We start from the raw sequence: 26,096 nt of genomic DNA, 5'->3' as shown, positions 1-26,096 counted from the left end.
GAAGACCCAAAGAATCGTATAGGTGTGATTATCATCAGTGAAAATTTAGTAGCACGATTCTTTGTCACTGAACACAAATATCCTAATATTCTAGTGACAGCTAAAATAAAATTCAAAAATTCAATCTTGAAATAGTCTAAAAGTAAAATGGAGTGGCTTCTTGAGAGGATAAACTGATTCTTATTAGTTAATAAATGGAATGTTAGTCAAATGGAGGTGTGTATTGGGTTTATTTCAAAAGGCCATTAGTTTCCCCAGGTAGGAGTACATATACATCACTGGCCATATCAAATTGGTGAAATATTTTAGGAGCCTTCAAAACCTTCATCCTCTTGTCCCGATGAGTTCTAGATGGAGAAGAAACTTAGATCTTGATGCTCAGTCTCTTTCAGACCCTGGAGGAGAACCCGTGTCTTCCTGGGGTCGCTCCTCACCTCCTCACCTCCTCACCTCCTCACCTCCTCACCTCCTCACCAGGATTTCAGACCATCCTAAATTCTTGGGCCTCTGTCTAAATGAGTCATTAATCGTGATTGCTCAAGGAGGAGAAAAAGAGCCTAAATTCAGCAGGATTGTCACCACAGTATAGAATCAGTGCTGTGACACACGGGAAAGTGTTTGGTGGTCTGGCGTTTCCTAGAATGTGCATCTCGTGTTGGTGTTAGGTGCATGCCTCTCTGGGGTTATTGAAGTTAACACCCCTGGGAGAACAGAGCTGGGAGAGGTTTGTCTAGTATACCTACAGCTTTCTATAGGTTCTAAGAGTGGGGGAGTGCATGCTGGCCCAGCTCAGCAAACAACCATTGTAATGAACTTGATTTTACATTCATTTTTTGTATTTAATACAAAATGGTATACACTTAATGCTGTAAAAAGGCAAAGACACAAAGTGGCAGTCCGACATCTCTGCTTTGTTCCCTCCTCCTCTGTGTTGACCATTGTGGTATTGTTCCCAGTGCTTAAAATCCTCCTCCATTTCTAGCCTCATTTTCCTATAAAAAAATTACCTTCCTTGAAGTCTTCCATTTTGAATTCCCAGTCATTATGCTTATCCATTTCTCTGGGTGTGATTACTGTGTCTCACTTAGGTGTTGGTTAGAGGTAAAATTGTCATTTGGACTAGGTACTTATTTGAAAAAAAAAAAAAAAGGTATCTAGTGGCTATTCCTAGTTTTTTCTAGCAGTCTCTAAGTTGATTTCATCTTTTTTTCCTGATATCAAAATCAGCATATAAAGAGTCATTAATGGTGCAGAAATAAAGGGCAGACTTTTGTCTTACTGGTGTGTGAGGTGTTGAAGTCTTTGAAGCCTATGAATAGTAGTTAAGTGCAAAGTGATGTGACTGCCATGGGTTCCAGACTCATGGATTTTTCAGGCCAGCAAGTAAAATGGCAGCAGGGAGGGCAGACAGGCACATCCATGGCACATGGTGGGATCCGCTGCCTTGTGGACAGCCCCTGCCTTGTCAGGAGCATGCAGCGAGGGTCACCATCATGCTAGAATTCAGGCTAGTTTTGCAAGGTCATTGGTTCTTTTCAAAAGTAGACTAAAGTTGCTGTTTTGTATTGTGAACTGCTGCTCTTAATGTGAAGACCTCCATTTTTTAAATTTGCTCATTAAAAAAAAAAAAAACTAAGAAATTTAAGATTACAAGCTGAAAATGGCTCTCAAAACAGGTTACACCTCTTTAAATGATTATATTTACCAGCAGCAAGAGAAAGCCCGTCTTCTTCTATATCTGCTGTGTGTTCATGGGGGAGAGAGTGGAGATGAAGTCACATTAATTCATCAGAGGAAAGCCGTGCTGCTGACCTAATCACATAGGCCTCTGAGCCCGTGCTCCCCCTGCGTGTCCTACAAACTGCCAGCCTCCTACTCTGAACTTGGTCTCCTCAGGTCGGGCTCCCCACGTCCCCACACCACACTGCAAAAGCAGGAACACAGAAGGAGCTTAGGCACCCTCGTTTCCAAGCTCCAGTGGATAAACCGGTTCCTTTGGAGCAAAGTCCTGTGCCGTTTCCCCCTTGGGCTGCTGGGAAATTATAATTAGAGGTTTTCCTGTTGTAAGGGAAAGGCACCCCTTCCCTTCCCGTGTTCTCAATGCTGTGCCTCCCTGTCCTGTCTCTCTTTCTGCAGGTGATAGAGGGCAAGCTGGCTCCGTTCTTGGGCAAGGTCATTAAATTCGCCACCTCGCACGTCTACAGCTGCAGTCTTTGTAGCCAGAAAGGGTTCATCTGCGAAATCTGTAACAATGGAGAGATCCTCTATCCCTTTGAGGACATTTCAACAAGCAGGTACAGACTATCCCGGCCTATGGAAATGTATCTCAGTGTCACCTGCTCGTTCGTTGGGGCAGCTTTGAGCTGAGCTGCGTCTCTCTCACACCCACCTGTCATCAGGTTCCTCTAGTTACTGGAAGACAGTTTTCTCCCTTTGCTTCCCATTTGTTTCAACCCTTACTCTCCATCTTTATGCAGGAGCCAACAGAGCTGCAAAGGAATGCTGCCTCACTCTAGCTTATCAGCTTACCTGTGTATTCAGATTCAGTCTTGGAGTAGAGTAGGGAAAAAGATTCCCACCCAGCTTTCCAGAGCCAAATGATTAGAAATGGGAAATAATGGAGACTCTGTCCCAAAAAAAAAAAAAAAAAAAAAAACAACAACAACAACAACAAACAGAAATGGGAAATGGCTTCCTCAAAGGAAGGCCAAGCCTAGATTGACTGCTCAAACTTCAACTCAAGGCCCTGGTGAGGAGCACATTTTCCAGACACAACAGAGATGAAAGTTTTAGGGCCCAAAGACAGAGAAGCAGAAGTTCATGGGGCTTCGTTTCCTAACCAAAGTCATGTTTGGGCATCGGCACGTCTCTGGCAGCTGGACGGCTTTCCCACTGACTTAGATCAGTTTTGACTATGGCTTCTTTAGACTCACAAAATGATACATAACACTTTTCCTTTCATCCCAGAAACATAATAGAAATACTCACTGTGTGTGCACTGGCTTCTTTGGCCATGAATGTCATGGCTCATTTCCACCCTGCAAAGCTCATTTACATTGTGGTTCAGAGCAGAAAGGAGGCGGGTAGCCAGGCTGTGCATGTAGAGCAGAGCTGACATGGTGAGCGTTGACTCAGCCTTCGGCCACTTATTAAACCCAAAGATGATTTATAAGCATTCGAGAACTCGGGTTAGCCCATACGTAGAAGGACACACAAATGCAAAAGTGTCCTGAGTGTGGGTCCTTTGCTTTTTTAGATAAACACTCAATATAAGAACTTGTACATAAGTGGTCATAGCAAAAGTGTGTATAGTATCATAAAAAGGAAACAACCTAAGTGCTTATCAGCTGACGAAGAAACAAAATTTGATGTATGCCCCCAGTGAACTATTCTTTAGCCTGGAAAAGTGATGTAGAAAAAGTGATTGCCTGCCACAATACAGACTTAACAGAAACTGGATGCAAAAAGCCACATTTGGTATGATTCTCTTTTTATAGTATGCCCCAGATAAGGAGATCCAAAGTCAACTTGTGGTTGCCTGGGGCTTGAGAGAGGGATAAAGGTTTCTAGTGAACACAGGGGTTTTGATGATGCAAATGTCGTAGGCGTAGATTGCAGAGATGGTCACATAATTTTGTGATTGCTGAAACTCATGAATTAGAGGCCTTGAGGGCCAAGCTTTATGGCACATGAGTGATATTGTGATAAAAATGAATAATAAAAATTAAGATGCTTCTAAATGAATAAGCCATATGTTGGGTCACAAAACAGATCTCAGTAAGCTTAAGGAGACTGAAACTACAGCATGTGTGTTCTCTCACACATAGATTTAAAACTCCACACTAGGAAAAGGGCTGGAGATCCATGAAATGTTTGGAAACTGAGCAGTGCCCTTCTAAATTACTCCCAGGGTAAAGGAGCAATCATAAGGAAAATTTTTGAAGTGTTTTTAAGTGAATGAAAATGAAATATGTGCATATGGAATGAATATGTAAAAATATTCATTTTTTAAATAAATAATGTTTTTGAATAAAGAATGTTAGGCCGCTGGGTGGTGGTGACGGCGGCGGCGGCGGCGCATGCCTTTAATCCAGCAATTGGGAGGCAGAGCCCAGCCTGGTCTATAGAGCGAGATCCAGGACAGGCTCCAAAGCTACAGAGAAACCCTGTCCCGAAAATCAAAGCAAACAAACAAACAAAAAGGATAGAAAATGTTAGGCCAACAGGTTTGCCCAGCCTGTTGCCCGTGGCCTGTGGCCCGTGGTCTGTGGTCCACATGAGGCTGCATGAGGCCAAGGACAGCTATGAATGCAGCCCAGTGCCAAACTGAACTTACTTGAAACATTGTGTGATTCTCTTTTCTTTTTCTTTTTTTTTGGGCGGGGGTGGGGTGGGGGGTTCCAAGACAGGGTTTCTCTGTGTAGTTTTGGTGCCTGTCCTGGATCTAGCCCTGTAGACCAGGCTGGCCCTGAACTCACAGAGATCCGCCTGGCTCTGCCTCCCAAGTGCTCAGATTAAAGGCGTGCACCACCACTGCCCAGCTAGATTTCTTTTTTCATTTGACTGGTTCTTGAGCCTGAACTTTGCAGATGACATTGTCATATCTCAGTGTCAGAAGAATAGATAACATCTGGCTTAATGGAACTTAGAGCTATAAACATCTGTAGTTGAAAAGGGAAAAGGATCTCAATTAGTAGTCTAAACATATACTTCAAGAAACTAAAGAACAAACAACCCCAACATGCAGAAAGAAGAATATAGATTCAAATTCTTTGAAATTCAAAGAGACCTATAACAAGCCAGAAAATAACTAATTTTAAAACCTCCCAAACAAAGGCCACATGACTTCACCTTTGACTCTTCTTGAATATTTAAAAGATAATAATAGTACTTCACACAAGAACAAAAGAGGCAATCCTTTAAGAAAGGAATTGACTGCACCTATGTGCATGCACACGTACACACCCACATCCTTAACATGTACTGATAGAACGTCAAGGAGAAATAAATGGGTCTGCTGTGACAGTGATGTCAGACAGCTCCAGCAGGCAGAGACTCAGAGCAAGCATGTGCTTAAACCAAACAGCACTGTTCGGCACAGGAACTAACTGACATCTACCAGAATACTGCTCGGACAACTGAAGAATGCATGTTCTGGTCAAGCACATGTGATGTGGAGCATTCGCAGGAGACAACATTGTGAGGCATAAAACACACTTGAACAAAGTCTACCTACTAGAAATCATTCAAAGTATGTTCTCAGATCATGTCTTGAACTAGAAATCAGGAATGGGGTAAGGGGGATGACTTAGTGGATAAGAGTACTTCCTATGCAAGCCACCTGCTTTTGAATCCCCAGTACTCATATAAAAGCTGAGCCTGGCCCTCTGGACCTTTAACTCCAGTGCCTAGGATTGGAGGAGAACCAAGATAGAAAAATCCTGAGAACAAACTGGCTAGCCAGCCTACCTGAAATGGTAAGTCTCAGGTTCAAAAAATCAAAGTTGAGAAAGACAGAGGAAGATATCCATTGTCCTCCACTGGCCTCTGCATACATCCATATAGATACATAGACCCACATACACATGTGCATATATACCTGCCCCCAACACAATTGAAATCAGTAACAGAAAGATGTGAGAAAAATCCAAGAGCATTTGGCAGTTTAAAAAAACCTTCTCAATAACATGAGTTGAATATGTATGTTCTAATGAAAGCATGCAAATGGATGTTTATAAGAACTTTATTCCTAATTATCCAAAACTATAAGCAACCATGAGCCCATCAGTAGGTGAATGGTAAGCAAGCTGTGATATATCCATATAGGCCACAAAATTGTCTGACATTCTAGAAAATGGAGAATTATAGAGACAGTAAAAAGATCACTGGTTGTCAAGATTCTGGGCTGGGAAGGGTAACTAGTAAAATAGATTGTGAAATTATTCTGTGTGATGTTGTAGTTGTGTAAACATGACATTATTATACACATTTGTCAGAACCCATAGAGCCAGACAGTACAGAATGAACTGAATTTAAACTGTAGACCTTGGATAAAATAACATGTCCATCCTGGTCTATTAACTGTAACAGTGCCACACTGCCACAGTGAGGTCGTATAATGGAGAAGATAGACACCAGTGTCAGTGATTCTGACTAAGGAGCTCTGATGATCTGTGATTCTGGCACTTCTGAAGGTATCTAGAGTGTTAGAAGCTTTGTCTGTGTGAATGGTTGACTCCAAGATCAAGATGGAATAGTTTTAAACAAACTTTCTTAGAACAGAAAACTTGCAAAGATATTGCAGTTTCTACACACTGCACACCCCACTGTCCATCTCCAGCTTCCTCAACCTAACCCGAGCACGATGCATCTGTGGAAGTAGTAAACAGTGAGTCATCATTAGCTAAGGTCTGTGGCTTGTTTTGTTTCTTCCATAGTTCCTTCGTTTTTGCTGAATCCGTTTTCTATTCTAGGATAGTACATTACATTTAATTTTCGTATCTTCCTAGACTAAGCTATGACAGTGTTAATGATTTTACTTATTTTGATGATCTTGACAGTTTTGAAGGATACTATTGGGTATGTCTGTTTGGGGTGTCGTTGTTGTTTTATATTCTTCTTCTTCTTTTTTTGGGGGGGGAGCTGAGGACTGAACCCAGGGCCCTGCGCTTGCTAGGCAAGCACTCTACCACTGAGCTAAATCCCCAACCCTGTTGTTGTTTTAAGAGTAGAGTTAGGGCAGGCATGATTGGGCATACCTGTAATCTCAGAAACTCGGGAGCCAAGGCAGGAGATCGCCACAAGTTCAAGGCAGCCCTGAACTACATAACAAGTTCCAACAAGCCTGGGCAACATAGAGCAAGACCCAGTCTCTAAAAAACAGAAACAACAGCGTTAGACTAGACTTTATGCATTCAAGGGAGACTGTGGAAGTAAAGTCCCATTTTCATCACGTGACAAGCACACCACCGTCATGGTTTATGCTGCAGGGTCTGTGCCAGGTTCCTCTTCTGAGAAGTTACTCTTCTTCCTCTTTGAAAGGAATCACATGGGACTCTCGGTAGGTTTCACTGTCCTTTGAGCATGCCCAAAATTATTTGAAATCCTTCTTGGGAGACCTGTCTTTTTTCCCATTTACTTTTTTTTCTCCACTTGTTTGCTGTTCTTGTCAGTGTGGATTGATGCAGAGCTCTTTTGTTGGTTTACAATGTTGGTCTATTGTTCAAGCTTTTCCAGCTTTGCATTCAAGCTGTGCATTGGCTCCAGAGTCGCTTTTTGCAATATCTCAGTTATTGTGAGTTTTGCTTGTTTGTTTGCTGTTCAGCGTTTTCTTCCTTTCTGGCTGTACCAGATGATCCAGGCTCATGCTTTACATCTCTCACCGTCATCCAAGATGTGGCCTCATGTCCCAAGGAACCCTCTCCTTTCACTGAGATCGAACATAGAAGCCAAGATCTAAGCATACCGCATTACACATTCTTAAATGCCACAAGTCCCTAGACTTGTCCTTTGACAAGGACTGCACACAGAATCTTCTGGAAGATTTGGTTTCAGTCCTAAAATCTATATCTTCAAGGATATTATAAGAAAGAATGTATTCAAAGATAGTATGACTGTCAAGGCTCTGAATTCTCACCAAAATGTCCCCGTTACCCCACGTGAGAGGCCTTTATCCAGTGGGACAGAATCTGTAGCTGTTTAGAATCCTTTCTCTACGAGTCACAGGCAGCTGTTCCAACTTGCAAAGCGTATGATTCAGAATGAACCTTGACCATCCTTCCTGGAATCTAGGTTGAGAATACTTCTCAGGAACCCATTGCACTTCCTCTTGGTGCTCCGGTTCCAGGTAGAGACCCTGAGAACAGTTTATACAAGTCTACAGGAAAAGACAAAGGAAACAGTCAGAATATAGTGGGGGAAACTTTGAGCCAGATACATGCCAGAAATAAATGTGCTAAATAAAATAATTAGAATGATGAGGTCATGTGTCACTGAAGTGTTTATGAATGAAAGAATGTGATATATGGGATTGGCCTCAAATAATCTACACATGGACTGAAGGGATGGATAGGAACGAAAGAGAGTGTCGTCAGTCATTTGAAGCTCAGTGAGAGATACACGGGGATTTCTTGTACTGTGCTCTGTACTTCTGAATATATTTGAAATTTTACATACCAAAACGTGTTTTAACATCTATATGTAAAAATCTTTGAATGAGATACTTAGTGAATTTGTCACCCTTAGTACTTAATATCCTTGTTGAGCCAAATTTTATCAGTATTATTATAGCCTAATTTAAAAAAAAAATACAGGCCAGGTGGTGGTGGTGCATGACTTTAATCCCAGCACTCAGGAGGCAGAGGCAGGTGGATCTGTGAGTTCAAGGCCAGCCTGGGCTACAGAGTGAGTTTCAGGACAGCCAGGGCTACACAGAGAAACCCTGTCTGGCCAGATGGCAGTGTCTAATGTGCAAGTATGAAGACCCGAGTTTAAAGCCAAAAACCCATGTAAAATCTGAATGTGGTACACACATGTCTGGAGCCTCAGTGCCCCTACAATGAGATGGAATGTGTAGATAGCTGAACCCCCAGAACCCCACCACAGCAAACAGCCAATAAAGGACCCTGTCTCAAACAAGATGAAGTATGAGGGCCAACACCTGAAGTTGTTCTTTCACTTCCACACATGTACCACAGCACACATGCACACGCGTGTACACACACACACACACACACACTCATACACACACTCATACACACACTCATACACACACGCACCACAGACACACCAACTCGCATGATATTAAAACAACTCTCAAGAAATAATTTCTTTTTTTTATTTTTATTTTTATTTTTTAGAGACAGGGTTTCTCTGTGTAGCTTTGGTGCCTGTCCTGGGACTTGCTTTGTAGACCAGGCTGGCCTCGAACTCACAGAGATCGCCTGGCTCTGCCTCTGGAGTGCTGGTATTAAAGGTGTGTGCCACCACCACCCGGCCAAGAAACAATTTCTTGAGTGTAGCACTGGTATATATTGGGCCACCTGCTCACAGTAAGATACAGCTTGAAGAGCCATGCGACCGTTCTATTAAAGCATGGTCAGGGCTAAGTGGCCCTGGACCTCCTCTGCATGAGGATGTGCATGGTAGGGAGGAAGACCCTTTCTGTGGTTTCTAGAGAACTCTGTGCTGAGTCTAGCACATTCATCTTGGTGAGTAGAAAATACTGTGTTCACACTGCATTTTCGATTATGACCATCTAACAAACACTGGTCAGCTTGGACTTTGTTTTCCATAATTCACTGTCTAAGAGGATGCTTCCTGACTGTGATTTGGAAACCTGCCCCTCGTTTCGGTGTGTAGCGCTCCTCCAATGGCACATGCAGAAACCACGCTCAAATTATGGGGACTGGCGTTGGCCAGCAGCAGTTCTAGCAGGTTGCACAGGGCAGTTCTCTCTTCTGCCTGTCCACGTTTTAATTATGCTTCATTGGTTTATTTTGCGTACGTGCATGTATGTGTGTGGACGCTCCACGTGGAGGTCAGAGGACAGCTTGTGGATGTTCTCTCTTTCCATCACGTGGGTTCTGAGGATCAAACTCAAGTCATCAGACCTGGTGGCAAGTGTCTTGATGCACCAAGCCATCTCCTGGCCCACCTCTGCTTTAATGATAAGGAAACTACGTTCAGGGAAAACAATTCACTTGCCCCAACAGATAAGGCGAAACACTTAACTATATATCTCGCTCAGCGTCCATCCTTTTCATCATACGCCACCGGCTCCTCTGCAGCTATTGTCTTCAAAGACATCTGCAGGATATACCCTGAAAGTCATTGGAAAGCTATCTAGATCTGCCTCTCTGAAGAGGTGCTCAATTGTCCCTTTATTTGCTCCTCTGGGAGTTTAGACACCTGGGGCAGTAAGCCATGGTCAGACTGGGATGGGGCAGATACACATTTCTGCTGTTAAGTGGAAGAATGGCCATAGAATGGCCATTGTGATGGGGTTAAGAGAGAGCTTAATACCCTACATCACTGGGCAGGGAGGTTGTCTGTGGAAGCTGAGGGGCCTTGTCTTAACTACCCCAAGCTTCTCAGGTACAAATGAAACACCTACAACTCCTTAACTAAGAGTCCCTTCATGTCCAGACTGCAAGATTTGAATACAATAGGAAGACCGTTCAGTCACTAAGCTTAATCCAGCACTTACCCTCAGAAAGGATACAAGGGAAGCATGGCTTTAGGGGGAACAAACATTCCATTAAAACAATGGCAAAATCCCATATCCTAGAGAAGTAGAAACAACACACTCCCAAGAAATAAGAAGTAAGAGCTCTAACGTCTAAGAATTACAGGTTCAAAGGTTAGGGCGATGTGGCAAGAAGGCTTCAGGAGAAATGGTTGAGTATGCAAGCAGAGATGTCATGCTAAGTCCACAGAGCGACCCAGGCCTTACATTTTCCTTTTCTCTCTTTAAATTCCCTCCTATGCAGCTTTCTGTCAGTCATCTCCACACGTCACTAATCATCTCTTGATATTAAGGACCCCATCCTGTTGCCGCTGACGGGACAGCCTCACTATTTCCTAAACACTTAATTTGAAAACACTCTGCGTGCATCTTGGAAGAGACCTGTGAACACAGCCAGCCACCCCAAGTCAATGCCATCCTTTCTGTCCTGGTCCATTTGGCTCGGCTAATTTTTATTCTTTCAAGACGACAGGGAGTCCCCACTGGTATTCAAATGCAGAAACCATTGCGCTCTAAGACCATAACCTTCCTCGCTACATCCAGATGCGGGTAGAGGATTATACACAACACAGCATTGAGTTTGCTGTCCTCATAGCCTATGCATTCCATAAATATTTACTGTTTTGTTAGCTCATGAATGCAGACAACGCTTTTTAAATCAACTAGCTAGTTAAGGGAGTTTCAAGGCTTCCAAATGCACGGTGGCATTACAAAAGTGTGACATAGACCCAGCTTTGTATACAAGGTTGGAGCCACTGACCTGCCATGTAAGGGCTTGCTTTGGCAGGAAGATTGGTCTGTCCAGCTTGCCCTTGGGAAGGCATCAGATGATGTTCTTCCTGTGTGTTCGCAGGGTACCTGCAGCTCCGGCAGAGGTCTTCTAAAAGGGTTTGTTATTTTAAGTTTTGAATATGAGGCTTAAAAAGTACAGGCTGAGCTGGATCTAGAGATGCACACCTCTAATCCCAGCACTAGAAAAGCAGAGGCGGATGATCTCTAAGTTCGAAGCCAGCCTGGTCTCTGTAGTGAGTTTCAGGCCAGTCGGAGTTTCCTGGTGAGACCCTGTCTCATAAAAACAAAAACAAACAGTAACAATAAGAACAACATTAGGAAAACTAAACAGTACAGACTGAACATTGTTTGTGTACATGTAGCTGATTTCTCTTCCTCCAAGAAGTGAGGATGGATCACAGGCCCTTGAACTTATTAGCACTGAGTTCCCACCAGTTGTGCCGACCCACTCTCCCGCCACATCCCATCTTGACACTGTAGGAGACCTTTCCTTTCCCCACACCATCTCCAGAATGAGCATGGGCCTCATGGGAATGCCGGAACGAGTGAGGTTACAAACAGCTCCTCATTGCTGTGTTGAGAACTGTTTTCTCAGGTTAGTTCACAGAAGAAAGGGAAATGGGAAGGGGAAATTGTTCTTGAAAAAAAATCCCTCCCAAGGATCTTAGAAAATGAAGCCTGTTGCTTTTACCTATCCGGCCGAACTCCAGAACCATCCAGTGTGTAAAAGCACATGAGTTTGCCTAGTGTACTTGACCTGTTGAATCTGCTGTCATCATTTCACATTTTGTTGACATCCCTACCACCCTGACTGCCTCTGAGGACCTGAACTTTTGGGGATGTAGATACAGTTCTTTTACACCGGTACTTTCTGCCCTTCTTCACACCCCACGTACACGCGGACCTCCAAATACCTATCTACAATCAAGCCGAGGTTTTGTTTTCAAAAGAACTGAAGCTGTGTGTTACTGTCTAAAGCACTGAATTCCCTCCTCCTCGTCAAAGAGGCCGGGAACATAATTTTTCTTAGCCAGCATGAGTAATGACATTAAGATCTGTTTTCAGGTCAGGAGTGGGAGCACACGCCTTTAATCCCAGCAGAGACAATGGGATCCATGTGAATCTGAGGCCAGCCTGGTCTACAAACCGAGTTCCAGGCTAGCCGAGGGTACATAGTGAGAGCCTGTGTCAGGGGGAAAGCGCTGTGTTTCTTTTCTGTTGTTCAGTTTGCTTTTTTCTGGCCCACTAGCAGGACATATGGAGAGTAAATGTCAGATACCGTTGTCAGAAGCCTTACAAAGTCCCCCATTTTTCTGTTACTTTGTCGTCGTTTCCCCCCCCCCCACTCCCCAGCAGCTGAGGACCGAACCCAGGGCCTTGCACTTGCTAGGCAAGCTCTTTACCACTGAGCTAATTCCCCAACCCCGTCCTCCATTTTTCTAGCTCATTGTTTTTTGAAGAGAATCTCATGTTCAATGTTTGGTCGGCATTTTTTTAAAGTGTGAGAGCTGCAGGTGGCTACAGGTTGAGGAAGACGTGCTATCCAGAAGCGAGTGTCCCAGCGTAGCTTCCTATTTATTTAGCCTTCATTTCTGCGAGCCCTTGCTCAAACAGACTGAATTCCTGGATTATGGCCTCATGTGGACTTAAATACACACACATTACATACCCTTTTCTCACTAATCAGCCTGACACATTCCTTTGTTGGCAAATGGTTCCAAAGCAAACACTGTCGGCGCACCTAATTACCAGGTTTGTGGGCTCTGCTTGGCAGTCTTGTTACATCCTGTTCAACAACAGAGGGCTCCAGCCTTGGTTGGGCCGGGCCTAGGGAGGGAAGAACTTACCCCCAATGTCTATAGTCTTTTTGAATGATATTTCCTTTCTGTGGCTTTTCTTGGGAAGCAGCCCACTCGGGGAGTGCTGTAATAAGGTGTAGGATCTTAGAAAGAGCCAAAGGGAACCTGGGCTCCTCCTCCTGGGTGCCATTCTGGGAAACTACCTGCTTCTGTCTGTTGGCTGCTTCCAGACTCTGGGATTGCAGTGCTGGACACTTTGCTAGTGGCTCTCGCGCAAACTCCCGCCATAATTTAGTGTCGTCCTTGTCTACAGAGACCTGGTGGCTCTCTGGGGAGGGAAAAAACAGAGTCCAGAGAGCGTGTGAATGGCAGGGATACGGTAATGAGGTACCGAGATGCCTTTGTGCTCTTCGCGGGTCTCATGACTGCCCACCCTGCCATGTATTGATGTCCTTGCTGGGTCACTGCAGGTTTTCCTTGATTTGAAGAAAAGAAACTTTTCAGCACAGTGCTGGGTGGTTTGGTGACAAGGTGGGGGAGTCTTTCATTTTCTTTTGCCTTAAAAAAAAAAAAAAAAAACCTTTATTCAACGAATAACTTAATACATAACATTGCAGCTTAGCTGGGTGGCTCCATATTCATGTGTCAAAACACTTCAGAATGTCAGCTAACACAGACAAGACTTGCATGGAATGCATGGGGCTGACCCCACCCTGTATGTCATTAGCCTCTTGATAAATACAGCACATATATAACCACAGTCCTCGCTGGGGAGGCCACCGTTACGTTTGGTCATTTCAGTAGATTGCTGTCAAGACATGTTCCTTAATAAGTTTCTAGTTAGGTAGCTAGGTAACATTGCCTTGTCTGTACACATGCCAGACAACCTAATTAATTGTCTATTGTTTAGAGAGGAAGTGGCCATCATTGTTTAAAATTATATTTTTATTTCTAACTATAAAATGAATTGATGCTCACTCTAGGAGATTTGAAAAGTACACACAACATGAAAAAAATTCCCCATTACTTATTATTTTTCAACACATATATTATTTACATATTTAAATGTGAATATATAAAATGGAGTCATGTGGAAATGCAATCTTATAACTTCCATTTGGCACATCATCTCTGACTCTAAAAATAATCAGATTCAATCTATAAATAATTATGATGAGTACTTGTAAAGGATAAATTTTAATTGCTTTAAAAATTATTGACTCAGAATATATTGTATGAAAAAAAAACTATTTTCAATAAAATAAAATGTTAGGATCCACTTAATTAGTAGAGACAGGCTAGTTCATGGAAAGATCAATGGGAAATGGATGAGCAAGTGTAGACATCATTAATTCTGTCACTAAGTTGCTACATGACCCCTGATGTGCCCCCACCCTCTGGACCTACCAGGTAGGTAGTACCAACATAGATTAACAAAAGGTATGGGCATTTTTGGTCTAGCCCTGGGTTCAGCATTTTTCAAGCAATAATGTTTCAAGCAAGTTGACTGATTTTGATACTCTTTTACCCAAGCAGCTTAAGATACAAACTCAAACTGTGATTCTGTCTACCATTTTGTAAGATCCATTTAAAAGAAAATTTAAATTTAAATTTTTGTGTTCTGCTCACTGCTCCATCTAGAGTAGTACATAGTAACTACTCAATGAGTAATTCATGAATGAATCAGTGGTTTATTTTATTAACTTAGTCACATTCTATTTAATTGATTTTAAAGTTTTAAATGACAAACCTTTAAAATTAGTTTTTAAACTATTTTTAGGTTTTTTTTTTCGTTTTTTTTTGTTGTTGTTGTTTTTTTTTTTTTTCAGAGCTGAGGACCAAACCCAGGGCCTTGCGCTTGCTAGGCAAGCTCTCTACCACTGAGCTAATCCCCAACCCATGGAAGTTTTTATTTAAGTAGACATTACCAAAATGTGAATTTGTTTGTTCGTTTGAGTATTGGCTAACATCCTGTCAAATGTTAGGGGCAGGTGTGTTTTCCTGGGGCAGGGAGGCCTCTGTTATCAGAGACAGAAGACATTAAATATCTGAGCTTGACTAAACTACTCAGAGAACTTAATTTCAAAACATCTTTTAGGTCACTTCTTAGTATATTCGTTTTCTTCCCCCAGAACTGTAAATAAGTAACCTGAATACACATGGGAATAGAGGAGTGTTTACCCTGCTATACAAAAAAAAAAATGTTGACTCTGTAGACTGAGCAGTATATTCTGAAATTAACTATTTTGTGCTTTTAAATTACAAAAGATGCAAAAGTATCTTAGTTTTGTCATGTGTGCTTATACATTGTGATTATTTTCCATACAATGAATTTTAAGAATGCACATGGCAGTGTCATTTAAAAAACTATTTTAGTGTCATCTCTAACATACTGTATCACCATATCTCTATTAAGTACCTTCAGGACTCTGAACATTGAACCTCTCAACAAGCAGGAAACACCTGGATTCTATAACCACCACTGGGGATTATCTGTTCCGTTCCTGATGCTCTCAAAGTATTTCAAATACACAGAAAGACTCAGCAGACACTGTACATACTCATGCTGTGTGAATGTTGCTATTTGGACCAAAGCACACAGAGCGCAGAGCTCAACAGAGCCAGAGAGAACTCAGCAGTCACCTGCCAGGAACGCCCACCCCCAAGAGAGGTCAGAAGTCCCGTTCCAGCGCCACACTCATGGAGCCTTAGGCCACTGAGACTCAGTGGCCTTTTCTGCCTTACCCTGTTGCCAGAGCACCAGTCCTGAAATTTAGAAGAATCACAAACCCATCTTGTGGAATGAGAGACTGCCACCCTGAACTACTCTCATGGTTTGCGTGGTTGCTGGTAATGTTTTTTTCCCACAACCAAAGAGAAGAATCATACAGCCTTTTGATGAGAAAACAAGAAATGACAGCAAAATATTTTTAAAATTTTCATATGAAAGCCCAAAATGTCTGAATCATCTTACAATAAAACCAAGAACATAATAGGCAGACTTAAATAATGAACCTGAAGCTGGTTCAGATCCAGCCTTGGACACATAGGAGGCCACTGAGCTTGAATGGGTGTGGGAAGATGGTGGAGGGGGTCATGCCGTTCTTTAAGAAGAGAGTTCACGGTTCCCTTCTTTTCTAGAAAGGAGATCATTGGTGAGGGAGAAAAAGGAAATTTCAATTGAAAAAACTCAGCTGGAAAGCAGCTTGTATCAGCTATCAGTGATTGGACAGAAAAAAATCATCAAAATGTAGAGTGCAAAGAGATGAGCAGATCTCCCTGGCAGAGAAGACCCCAGAGTCAGGGAGGCATCCTGAGGTAACAGCCAGAGTGGCTTTTAGATAGTGTCTTAAGGAAGTGCCAACTCAGGGCTTCAAGGTCACAGCTGACCTGAATGTCCAACAGAGGAGGTGACACTCTCCTCCTCCTTCCAAGCAAATTTAAGGTCGACTGTTGGGAGAAAGGCCTAGGTAAGTTAAGGGACCCTTCATACCTGGGGAGTCCTGAAGTCCGCTCCCTGGCCAGTTTATTATCCCAGTTTCCCTCTCCCAGGCCTGTAGGTCTTGCTCAGGCCACTGTCTGAAACCATCAAGAGGAAGCCAAGCCTAAAGTGAAGAGTTTCCCAGGCATTCCTTTGCCTGGCATCACTAGTCTAGGAAAGGCCATGAGAAATTTGTGTAATGCCATCTCGGCGGCAGGAGATGAGTAAGGAAATACTGGAAAGCAGCAGTAAGTGCCTTGTTCCTTCTCAAGTCACATCAGTAAGAACATTGCTTTCCCAAACAACTTACCCTGCTCATAAACTAGGCTTCTTCTCTGGACTTTCTGTGCGTTTTCTGACATACACTGGAAACTTTCTCTTATTTGGCTCTACTCAGTGATGAACTCAGCTGTGCTAAGTGAGGCCCAGTCAGAGTCCTGGGGGAATTATTTCCTTTTAAAGGCATCTTTCATCAATACTTGGGAGTTAAACTCCTATTTGAAATGAAAAAGGTAACCAGTGAGCCAACAGACCTGCAGAGAGAAGCCAAGATCGTTGGTTGTCATCTGCGTTGCCCTAACACGGTTCTGCTGCTCAGCTGTCTTCCCAGGCCTTTCCAGGCCTCCTTAACCTCCAGGTATTTTGAGCCACTCAGCAATCAGTACAGAGAACCTGCTCCTGTTTCCAGCCCCCAGTTGCTACAACTATACTGTGTTCAGTTCTGGCAGCGGGGCAGGAATCCTGGGGCCAGGCCTTTACTTTCTCCAGCAGCAAATACATGTTCCTGAAGTAACCCCAAGAAAAGATGAGCGGTTTCTTTTTTACCTGGAGTCTTACAGTGACTGCCCGGTAAACCTTAAGATTTAGTGTCAGAAACATTCGTTTCCCATTTCCCCCAGATGCACTTCCATCACATTTGTTGTGCTTTTAAAACACACCCTGAATGTGGCTGACTCCTCTCCCTCCCGGGCCACAGATTAGCAGGAAGGCTTATTATGCATTTACACAAAGGATGATGGTGAGTTAATGTCCCCAGTAGGGTAGCAAAATTAACAAATGAATTAATTAACCCTTGTTTGCATCCTATTTTGAATCCAGATTGTAAGTAAAGCTTTTGTAATAGGTATTAGCCAAGCTTAGCTGACGGACTGACTGAAAAGTCCAGGACCAAAGAAAACCCAATGCTTTGTGGGTTGCAGTCAGGGAAAGCGCTTCCTTAATTAACTCAGGCTTAAAAGACAGATAAAAACATCATTACAGGACATGCCAGTTGTCTTTCCAAGAGTTGAGGTGTGTGTTGAATAATCTGAAGGACTATATGACTACTAACTGGAGGAGGGCCAGGATTCAAATCACAAGACCAGAATCAAGTCCAAAGCTTGGGGCCGCAAAAGCCTCCAGTTCGTGTTTTGTATTATCTCTACTAACAGACAGACAGACAGACGTAATAAACATGGGAAAACAAATAGTGCCTAACTCAAAGCACAATTATTTACACATTTCAAAAAGTTAATTTATGTGCGTGCACACACACACACACACACACACACACACACACACTACCAACACCACACCACACCACACCATAGATAAAGGATTAAGTAGATGTTACCTATTTTAAATTTCAAAAGGAAGAGTTGGGGGTAGGTAGGACTCACAATGTGTTGTAGTCAAATAGAATGCTGTCTGCATTATACTTGTACACATTATATACCCTTTGCAAGACCTTTATTCCACTAACCAAGATGCCCACCTCTCTTGTTCTCTTCCTTATGGTCCTGCTGACGAAATTGAAGGGCGTTTGGAATGTCAGATTTCTGGTCTCCTAGAGTAATGTCCCCTGAAGACAGTGTCTAGACCACCGCTTTAATGCTTGCCTTGCCTGTTTGTCAGAACCCACTCATAATCAGTTTCTTGCTAAAATTGTTTGTCAATTTTTCATTATTTTAATCTTTCTACTTCCCCCAAAGAGTGGCCCTACCAAGTTTTCTTATTTATTACATTGCAGTTTACTCATTTTTACCTTAGGACCTTTAATAACAGATTCTGTATATTTTAACTGAGCAACGTGCGTGTGTATAGATACATAGAGTGTGTACATATACAAGTATATAGGCCTACTCATACATAACACAGGCCAGTTTCCTATTTAAGGAAATTATAGGGTTTTTGGTTTTTCCATTTATACACTCAGTAACAGAAGAAAATAGCAAGCCAAAACATTAAAATAAGCAGGCTCCAATAGCTACTTCACTCAACCAAAAGGTTGAAGTAATCCTCTTGCTTTACTGGAAAGACCAGTGATAGCCTGAGACTGTATAGGGCACTTTTCTTAGCAGCCATACCCCCAAACCACACTCTTATTTCTGCTGCTCACCCTGTTGCTCGTGGGCTCTGCAGAGTGGAAATCGACCTAGACTCTGTCCTGCTCTAGAGGCCCGTCCTTTGCTTGACGGCAAGCCAACAGTCTGAAGCCTGAATTCTAATCCAAATGAAATAGCTGAGGCCATTGCCTGAGCCAGAAATAAAGCTAGAGCAGGAGGACCCAACAGGAATGCACAGAAGCACTGTAGTGACCTCCACAGGGCCAGTGTCCTTTAGCAGTTTCCTGTGACCTCCCTGTGTGCAGTTGGGAGTCTGGAGGGGGGCTATGAAGCCATCAGGCCTGTCTCTAATTGGTCTCACATCATCAGCATTCCAGAACAGGAAACTGTCTGCAGCCAGGAATCCTTGCTTCTTTGCCAGGAGGTCTGAGAAGCAAGCTTCCCCTTGCTTGGGTGTAGCTTGGCTAGTTTGTGGCAGGTTCTGGTTCTCAGATTCAGTGGCCATAAGAAAAATGTGTTCGTTCTGTCTGTGCTGATAGACTATCAGATTTCCAGATTGTGAATGTCTCCCTTACCTGCCATGGGCCAATAAGTTAGTTTTTAGGTCAAAGCTGTTCATAAAATGGGTACTTATATTCCAAGGAACACTTCCTAAGGAGCAAAATATAATTTATATTGCCCCAAAATAGTGGGCATCTGTGCACCTCCCCCAAAGAAGGGTGCACACAGATGATAAGTAATCTTCTCTAGACCCTCCACAGAAGCAGCTCTCCAGTCCTTCCTCCTCCGTCATCAATGGTGCTGTGTCCAGAGCTGATCCCACCCTGCCCTCCATGGGTCACCACAGTGCAACCCTGAAAGATCACTAACTCGTGTAACCTAGCTTTTAGCTTAACTAATTCAAATAGGTGAGACTAAAAGGCATGTAACTCACCCCTTCCTGTCCATCTCACTGGCTTTTCGGTTTGACTTTCTGGGGAGGAAGTAACCAGTGCACTCGCTCCCCTGCAGACCATGGAGCAGAGCATGGGGACAGGGGAGTACAGGTACCCAGAATACCTTCTACTGCCCACCCCCCAATCTGCAGGCGGAAGATGGTTTAGCTGCCATCTAACCCAAGTTCTCTAGAGAATAAGGCTCAAAGGCAAAGTAACTTGCCCGGTGTCCTGTGATGTGAGCGCCAAGCTGAACCGAGAAATCAGGCCCCTTACTCTGGTGGGCTCACGGCTGCAGTAGCAGCCTCATGAGGGCTCTGCTGCTACGTTCACAGCAGAAGTTGCTGAAGCAATTCACAGTTCACAAAAGCAATCTATTTTATAAAGTACATGCCAAAAAATAAATAAAAATGCCTTTGATTTGCCAGATGGTCTGGGTAAAGCATGAAGTTATAGGAAGGCCACAGAGAAATTGCCCAGAGAATCTGGCATAAAAAATAATAATAATAAATGCAAATGAAGCCAGCCAACCAGGATTGCTCTGGGGTCCAGTTGAAAAGCCTCTGTGAGTTGGTAAAAATTTGAGTTACTTACTGAGTGATGCATGGTGCTCTGTCATAGGTGTCAGTATCAAGATTGATTTGATTTCACTTTTGGAAATAAGAGTCTCAGTCTTACACCTTCTTGCCTCAGCATCCCTGAATGCTGGGACTGTCCCACATCTGGCCCTTGACCTTTCTCTTTCCCAGTGCTGAGAATCAATCCTAGGGTTTTACTGGACAGGCTGTCTACTGCTGACCTGCATCCAAACTCCTTGACTTCCTAAATGATGTTCTAAGTAACTTCAGAAACAACAGGATAATTAATATCTGTTTGTCCAGGGGTTTTAATCACGTGCTTTGTTGAAAATGAATTGTTTTGACGTTGGCAAGGGTAGGAGCACTGAGCTGGACCTTGTAGGTTGGCAAGAATGTAAGCCAGCAGGCAGCAGGGAGAGGTGCCATCTGACCCACTGGACGCTCCTCTGTGATTTTGTTTCAAGATAAATCAGGTCAGTGGTTTTCAGCAGATATTATTTAGACCCCCACAGATACTTGTCACAGCTCAGTGGTTGGGGGAGGGTGCTCTGAGACCAGGGGTGCTACCAAGCATCCTACAGAGACAGGACAGCCCCTTGCACTGAAGAAAATCCCAAAATGTCAGTGGCACTGAGGCTGAGATACCTAGATTAATGAGGCAATGGATGCCCATAGGAGTTGTTGCTTGGCGAGGGGATTCAGACTTGAAGACCCTGGCCGTCATCTGATGTGGGACCTTTATCCCCTGTTGCAAGCTTCCAGCAAGAGATCATTACCATGATAGCTTTGCCTCCTATAATGGACACGCTGCTGAAAAGTTGGGTGGGGTGAATCTTCCTTTCTTTTTGTTTTATGTGGAGAAGTGAGTGTCCATGCACATGTGTCCATGGTACATGTGAGGGTCAGAGGTCAACCTCAGGGATCACTCCTCAGAGTCATCCACTTTCATTGTTGAGACACGGTCTCTCACTGTGGTCTGGTACTCACCGGTTTGTCTGGACTGGCTGGCCCATGAGCTTCTCAGATCTTCTAGTCTCTGCCTCCCCTGGGATGACAGGCTTGGGCTGCCATATGTGGGCCAGAAGTCAACTCTGGTCCTCAGCACAGAGGGAGAGGCTGCACACACTTTACCTCCTGAGTCACATTTAAAATAGTCAAGGACCAGTTGATACCTAGAGGCCAAGCATCTTTCCAGGTGCAACCTCCTTTTAACAGAGCCCCGTTCCCCGGAAGAGCAGAACTGTCTGCTGCAAGGGCTTTACTGTCTCTGCACATCACACTTGGATTGCAAGAGCGGGTTTTTCTTTTATCGACCATTTTGTTGTTGTTGTTGTGGTTTTTGTTTGTTTGTTTGTTTGCGATAGGGTCTCACTGTGTAACTCTAGCTGGCCTAGAAGTCCCTATATAAGCCAGGCTGGCCTCGAACTCAGAGATCCACCTGCCTCTGCCTCCCAAGTGCTGTGAGCAAAGGCGTGTGCCACTGTGCACATGCACCATGCTTACAGTTATTCTCTAGAGTAAAACGGGGAGCATGGCAGGTGGAAGCGAACAACTGATTGTCTGAATTTGGGAATGTCATTGACCCATGTAATCCACGCCACAGTTGAAAAATGCCTTCCGGGTTACAAATGGTTAGAACATAAGACTTGGTTCGGTTTTGAACTCATTCATTTCTTTATCTCACACTCTGTTCAGTTATTGACCTTTGGCTAGGCCAAGCAGGTGCACTAGTCCCCCATTGCTCTTGTGGGTGGTTTTTTTTTTTTTTTTTTTTTTGCACCAGAGATATCTGATAACACTCAATCTCTTCCCTCACTGCAGGCCTGGTATCAACAGAGATAAGGGAGTGGGTACTGAGGAACAGGGTGTTTTCCCCTTATCAGTCACTGCCTTGGAGCCACGCCCCTAGGTGTATAAATCCATAACCAGCTCTGGAGGAAACTCATTTGATAAAGCTGCCATTAGTGTCATTGAATGATAGGAATTTACAGAGGTGTGACCCAGTGGGGACAAAGCCACTGCCACTAGGGCTTTGCTAGCCCAGACAGAGGCACCAGGAAACCTGGCCCTGACCTCCATCCTGACTGACAGGAGCCGAGGGGTAGGGGAAGGGTGAACATAGAGGTGACCCACCTGTGTACAGCACAGCCAGTGTCCAGGAGGTGAGCATCAGAGTCACCTGTAAGGGACTGTACCACTCCAGTTAGCAGGGTCTTTCTACCTGATTTGCTCATTGTAGTCTCAAAGCAACCCAGTGATGAGGAAGAAGTCCTGGTCAGCAGCACTAGAAAGGAGGAAGAAAGTAACAGTCCACCTAGGAGAGCCAGCTACAGAGACATGAGTGACTTGATACTGACATCTGCATCCCCCACTGGTAGTGTATAGACCCGCTCACACAGCCAGCGCTGTGGCCACCAAAGGGAACGTCGGCTGGTGCCAGCAGCTCTGGTCTAGTGCCAACTCCATCTCCAGCTCTCCGTGATGATCACTAGCCCTTTGGGAAGCTTCGTTTTCTGCTCTGTGAAATGAGGGGCTTGATGTGGATACCCAGGGCACGCAAAGAAGTCAGGCTGCAGAGAGGCCTTCCAGAAATGCGTGAGGGGTACCTGAGCTTATCCTGTGCCAGGAGCTGCTAGACACTTTACCCATGATCTCATTCAAGCCTGCAGCATCCTGATGAGATGGCTGCTCATGTTATCTCTGCCTAAGCCAATGAAGACACTGACGCTCACCAGGTGAGGTCACTAGCTCCAGGGCATCAGCCAGTCTGCACGGATAGCATACCAGATACCACAGGCTGGGTGGTTCAGAGTTATGTTTCTCACAGCCTCTGGGGGCTGGACAATGCTGGCAGGATTGGTTTTGATGAGGGTTTTCATACTGGCTCACTGATGGCTTCCCATAGTGCACAGGGAAAAGAGACATTAAGATGTTGAGAAGCTCTGCTTCTCGTCTTAAGGACACTAGGACAATTGGACCGGAGACACACCCTTACCTTAATTAGTTCCCTAGTACTACCCAAATACTCTGTCACCGGTGGGCGTCACCTTGGGGGCTTGAACTTCTTTATGGGAACTCCAGGGGGACACAAACCGAGGATAGAGAAGCAATTTGCAGTTCCTCGTCTGTTATCTTAATTAGCCACTGTCCCCTCAGACAGTGAGCTGAGCTAGGAGGAGGTACTGCTCAGTGGTAGGACGCCTCTGTTGGCCAGCTCTTCCCTAGACCCCTTCCCAACAATTTCCAAGTCACTGTCTCCTCTCCAGGGCGTGGCTGGGTCAGTGGGAAGATCCTCCTTGGGCCTACCACCTGAGTCCTGCGTGATGGTGCTGGAGGGTACCATCATTGGCACCTTAGGGAATGGTGTCCCAAGACACCCTGTACCCGAGACAGGCCCAGGGTGATCCCTGAAGACAGCTGCATGTGCTCACAGTCCAGGGATGGATAAGATCCTATAGCCAGCTCCCAGGGTGAGGAGAAAGTCTCCTTTCAGAGCTCATGTGTGGCAGGATGGGAGCTCCATGCACATGAGCAGGTCATTGGCTGGAGCAGCCAAGGTCATTAGTCATTACTGAGAACTTCACAGTGAAAACAAGCTCCAGAGGCAGACTCCTGTGCAGACTCCAGGAGGCCAGACAAGCAGCTAGTCATCCACCGGGAATGTCTCCTCTCCATAAACCACCAAATCTGCCCTGGTGGTGAGAAAATGTTTTCTTCCCACTCTTTGGCTCTTCCTCGTTCACACTTAGGTCACACAGGTAGACCTGGAAAGGTGGGAGCATGTCCCTAATTTTAAAAAGCACACAGAGTAATAGGCTCCAGGACATCATTCAGAGGATGAAACTGTGCCATTGTGCCTTCCCAAACTGTCACATACAGGCCGTGAGTTAAGAGGGCTGAGGTGGACAGCTGTGCCCCGGCTTACAGTGCAGGGCTGCTGAGGCCACATTTCCTGTCATTCAGCCTAGACTGTCTACTCTTCTTTCTTTGTGTCGAGGAAACTGGCATGCGGAGGCTCCACTGCTGCCCCTTGTCACCGTTATCAGAGTCGCTGGGTCAATGTTGACTCCCCTTCACCCCAGCCAGTGTCTCATGAAGCTGGCTCTAATCACAGGAGAACTGAGTCACTAGTGAAACTTCACACGCAGCCCGCATCTCTCAGTTATGCTCTTCCCAGGGACAGAGATGTCCGGAGGGACCAGCCAGGGGTGCCCCAGGCTTTCCGCAGGTCCCACGGGGCTGCTGGGCTCCGCTGTCTTGCTAACCATCCCCATGCGTGACTCTTGCAGGTGTGAATGCTGTGGCGCCGTCTTCCATTCCGAGTGCAAAGAAAAGTCTGTCCCCTGCCCACGCTGTGTCCGCCGGGAGCTGCAGAAGAAGCAGAAGTCCTTCTGGCGCCAACTGAACATGGATGAAAGCCTGGAGGAGGCGTGCACCATGTTCGAGCTGTCCTACCAGAACACCTGACTGCAGGCCAGGCTGCTCTCCCCCACCACCACCCGAGGGGCCACTCATGCCCATGCGGATGACGCTGTTTCTTCTTCAGCTAGATGTAGATATCTAAGTTATTTATTTATATTATACACACCTCTACGTCCTGTACGTATGCTTTGTATAACCCACTGTCCAAGAGGTCCATAGAGATCCTATGGCTGAACTCCTACCAGATAACTGGGTTACACTTGGCCATGAAATTCAGTGGCTTGCTCCCAGCAACTGTGGTTTACACACATTGCTCTGTAGTTCAGACCCCTATCTATACTCCCACCGGCTCTAAGGGCCGGGCTACTGCACGGGCATCAGAAGAAGCATCTCCCATGGCTAAGCTCAGGATTGTCACTGAGTTTTAGCCTTTGCTAGGGAAACCAAGGTGGAGACCATTGTCATCTGCTTCACATGGAAATCTCCAAAACACGGTGCTTCTGGATCCTTCCAGGCACCAGAGTCCTTGGCAGAGAAACAATGAAGCAGAGCCGCACAGCAGAAACCCAGAGGGTCCCTCCCTCCAACAGAAAACACGAGGAGCAGAGCTGCCCTGGGTTTGAAGTTAATCCCTGAAAGTGACTACAGAAGGCCCTCAGTGGCCAGTCACTGCATGTCCTCCATCTGTTTGCTGGTACGAAGCCCAGCAACTGCCTGATGGTACCTGCCAGAGTGGGCACGGACGTCCTCAGAACAGGTTTCCAAGCATGGTGTGGAGGATGTTTGTTATCTTTTTCATAGTGCAGGCCAGGAGGAAATGTCCCGGGATTGTCCTCAAGCATATCCGTATATAGACTGCTAGGCGTATGCCACACACATCTTGGGGGACACGGTGTTTCCTCTCCTGGAGGCCTGCAGAGGCAGTGGCCCCCTGTCATTTTGAATGTTTTGTTTCTCATTGTCCTTCAGAGCACTTTTGACCCTTCACCAGTCCAGGTGACGCCTCTTGCTTTTGTATGCTGGGTGTTGCGTTTGTCTGGGATGGGGGCGTATTTTAAGAAAGGGGCTTGCTGTATATCCCTGGCTGACCTCAAGCTTGTGATCCTGCTGCCTCATCCTCCAGATGCTGGGATTCCAGGTGTGTGCCACCATACCTGCCCTGGCTTTACTAGTTTTTAATTATTTAAAAAAAAAAATTATTTACACTTAAAAATTATACAATTATTAAAGAGTAACATTTTGAGAGATACCAACCTAAATTATTAAGAAAATACCAAACATAAATAGAATTCATGAATTTAACATTATTGAAATAAGTAGATATAGACATGTATCATTGCCACCTTACAGTAACACAAAAAGTAGACACTGTCGTAGGAGCGAGAAGTGAATCACTTTGCGCTTTGGAGGGTAGTGCCCTCCCCCTGCAGTCCTCTCATAAGAGCCTGTGTAGTTATCACTGTGACCGAGATGGCTGGTGGCACGGCGCTGGGAACCCATGGCCAGTGTTCCTGCTGCC

General features: G+C 44.7%; 1 protein-coding gene across 1 annotated transcript in view; it reads left to right on the top strand.

Moving 5' to 3' along the window:
• Plekhm3 (pleckstrin homology domain containing M3) overlaps window positions 1-25,698 on the top strand; it is a 162,477-nt gene extending 136,779 nt beyond the window's left edge. Inside the window, exons 7-8 of the mRNA XM_036173200.1 lie at window positions 2,137-2,294; window positions 24,445-25,698. Of these exons, the coding sequence (XP_036029093.1) occupies window positions 2,137-2,294; window positions 24,445-24,622 (336 nt within the window). The 3' untranslated portion in view covers window positions 24,623-25,698. The remainder of the gene's footprint in view (window positions 1-2,136; window positions 2,295-24,444) is intronic.
• The last annotated feature ends 398 nt before the right edge of the window (window positions 25,699-26,096 follow it).

This window comes from Onychomys torridus, chromosome 23 (assembly GCF_903995425.1).
Source record: "Onychomys torridus chromosome 23, mOncTor1.1, whole genome shotgun sequence".
Classification (NCBI taxonomy): Eukaryota; Metazoa; Chordata; class Mammalia; order Rodentia; family Cricetidae; genus Onychomys; species Onychomys torridus.
Note: the sequence above shows the minus strand (reverse complement) of the source record. Positions and strands in the feature narration are given on the sequence as shown.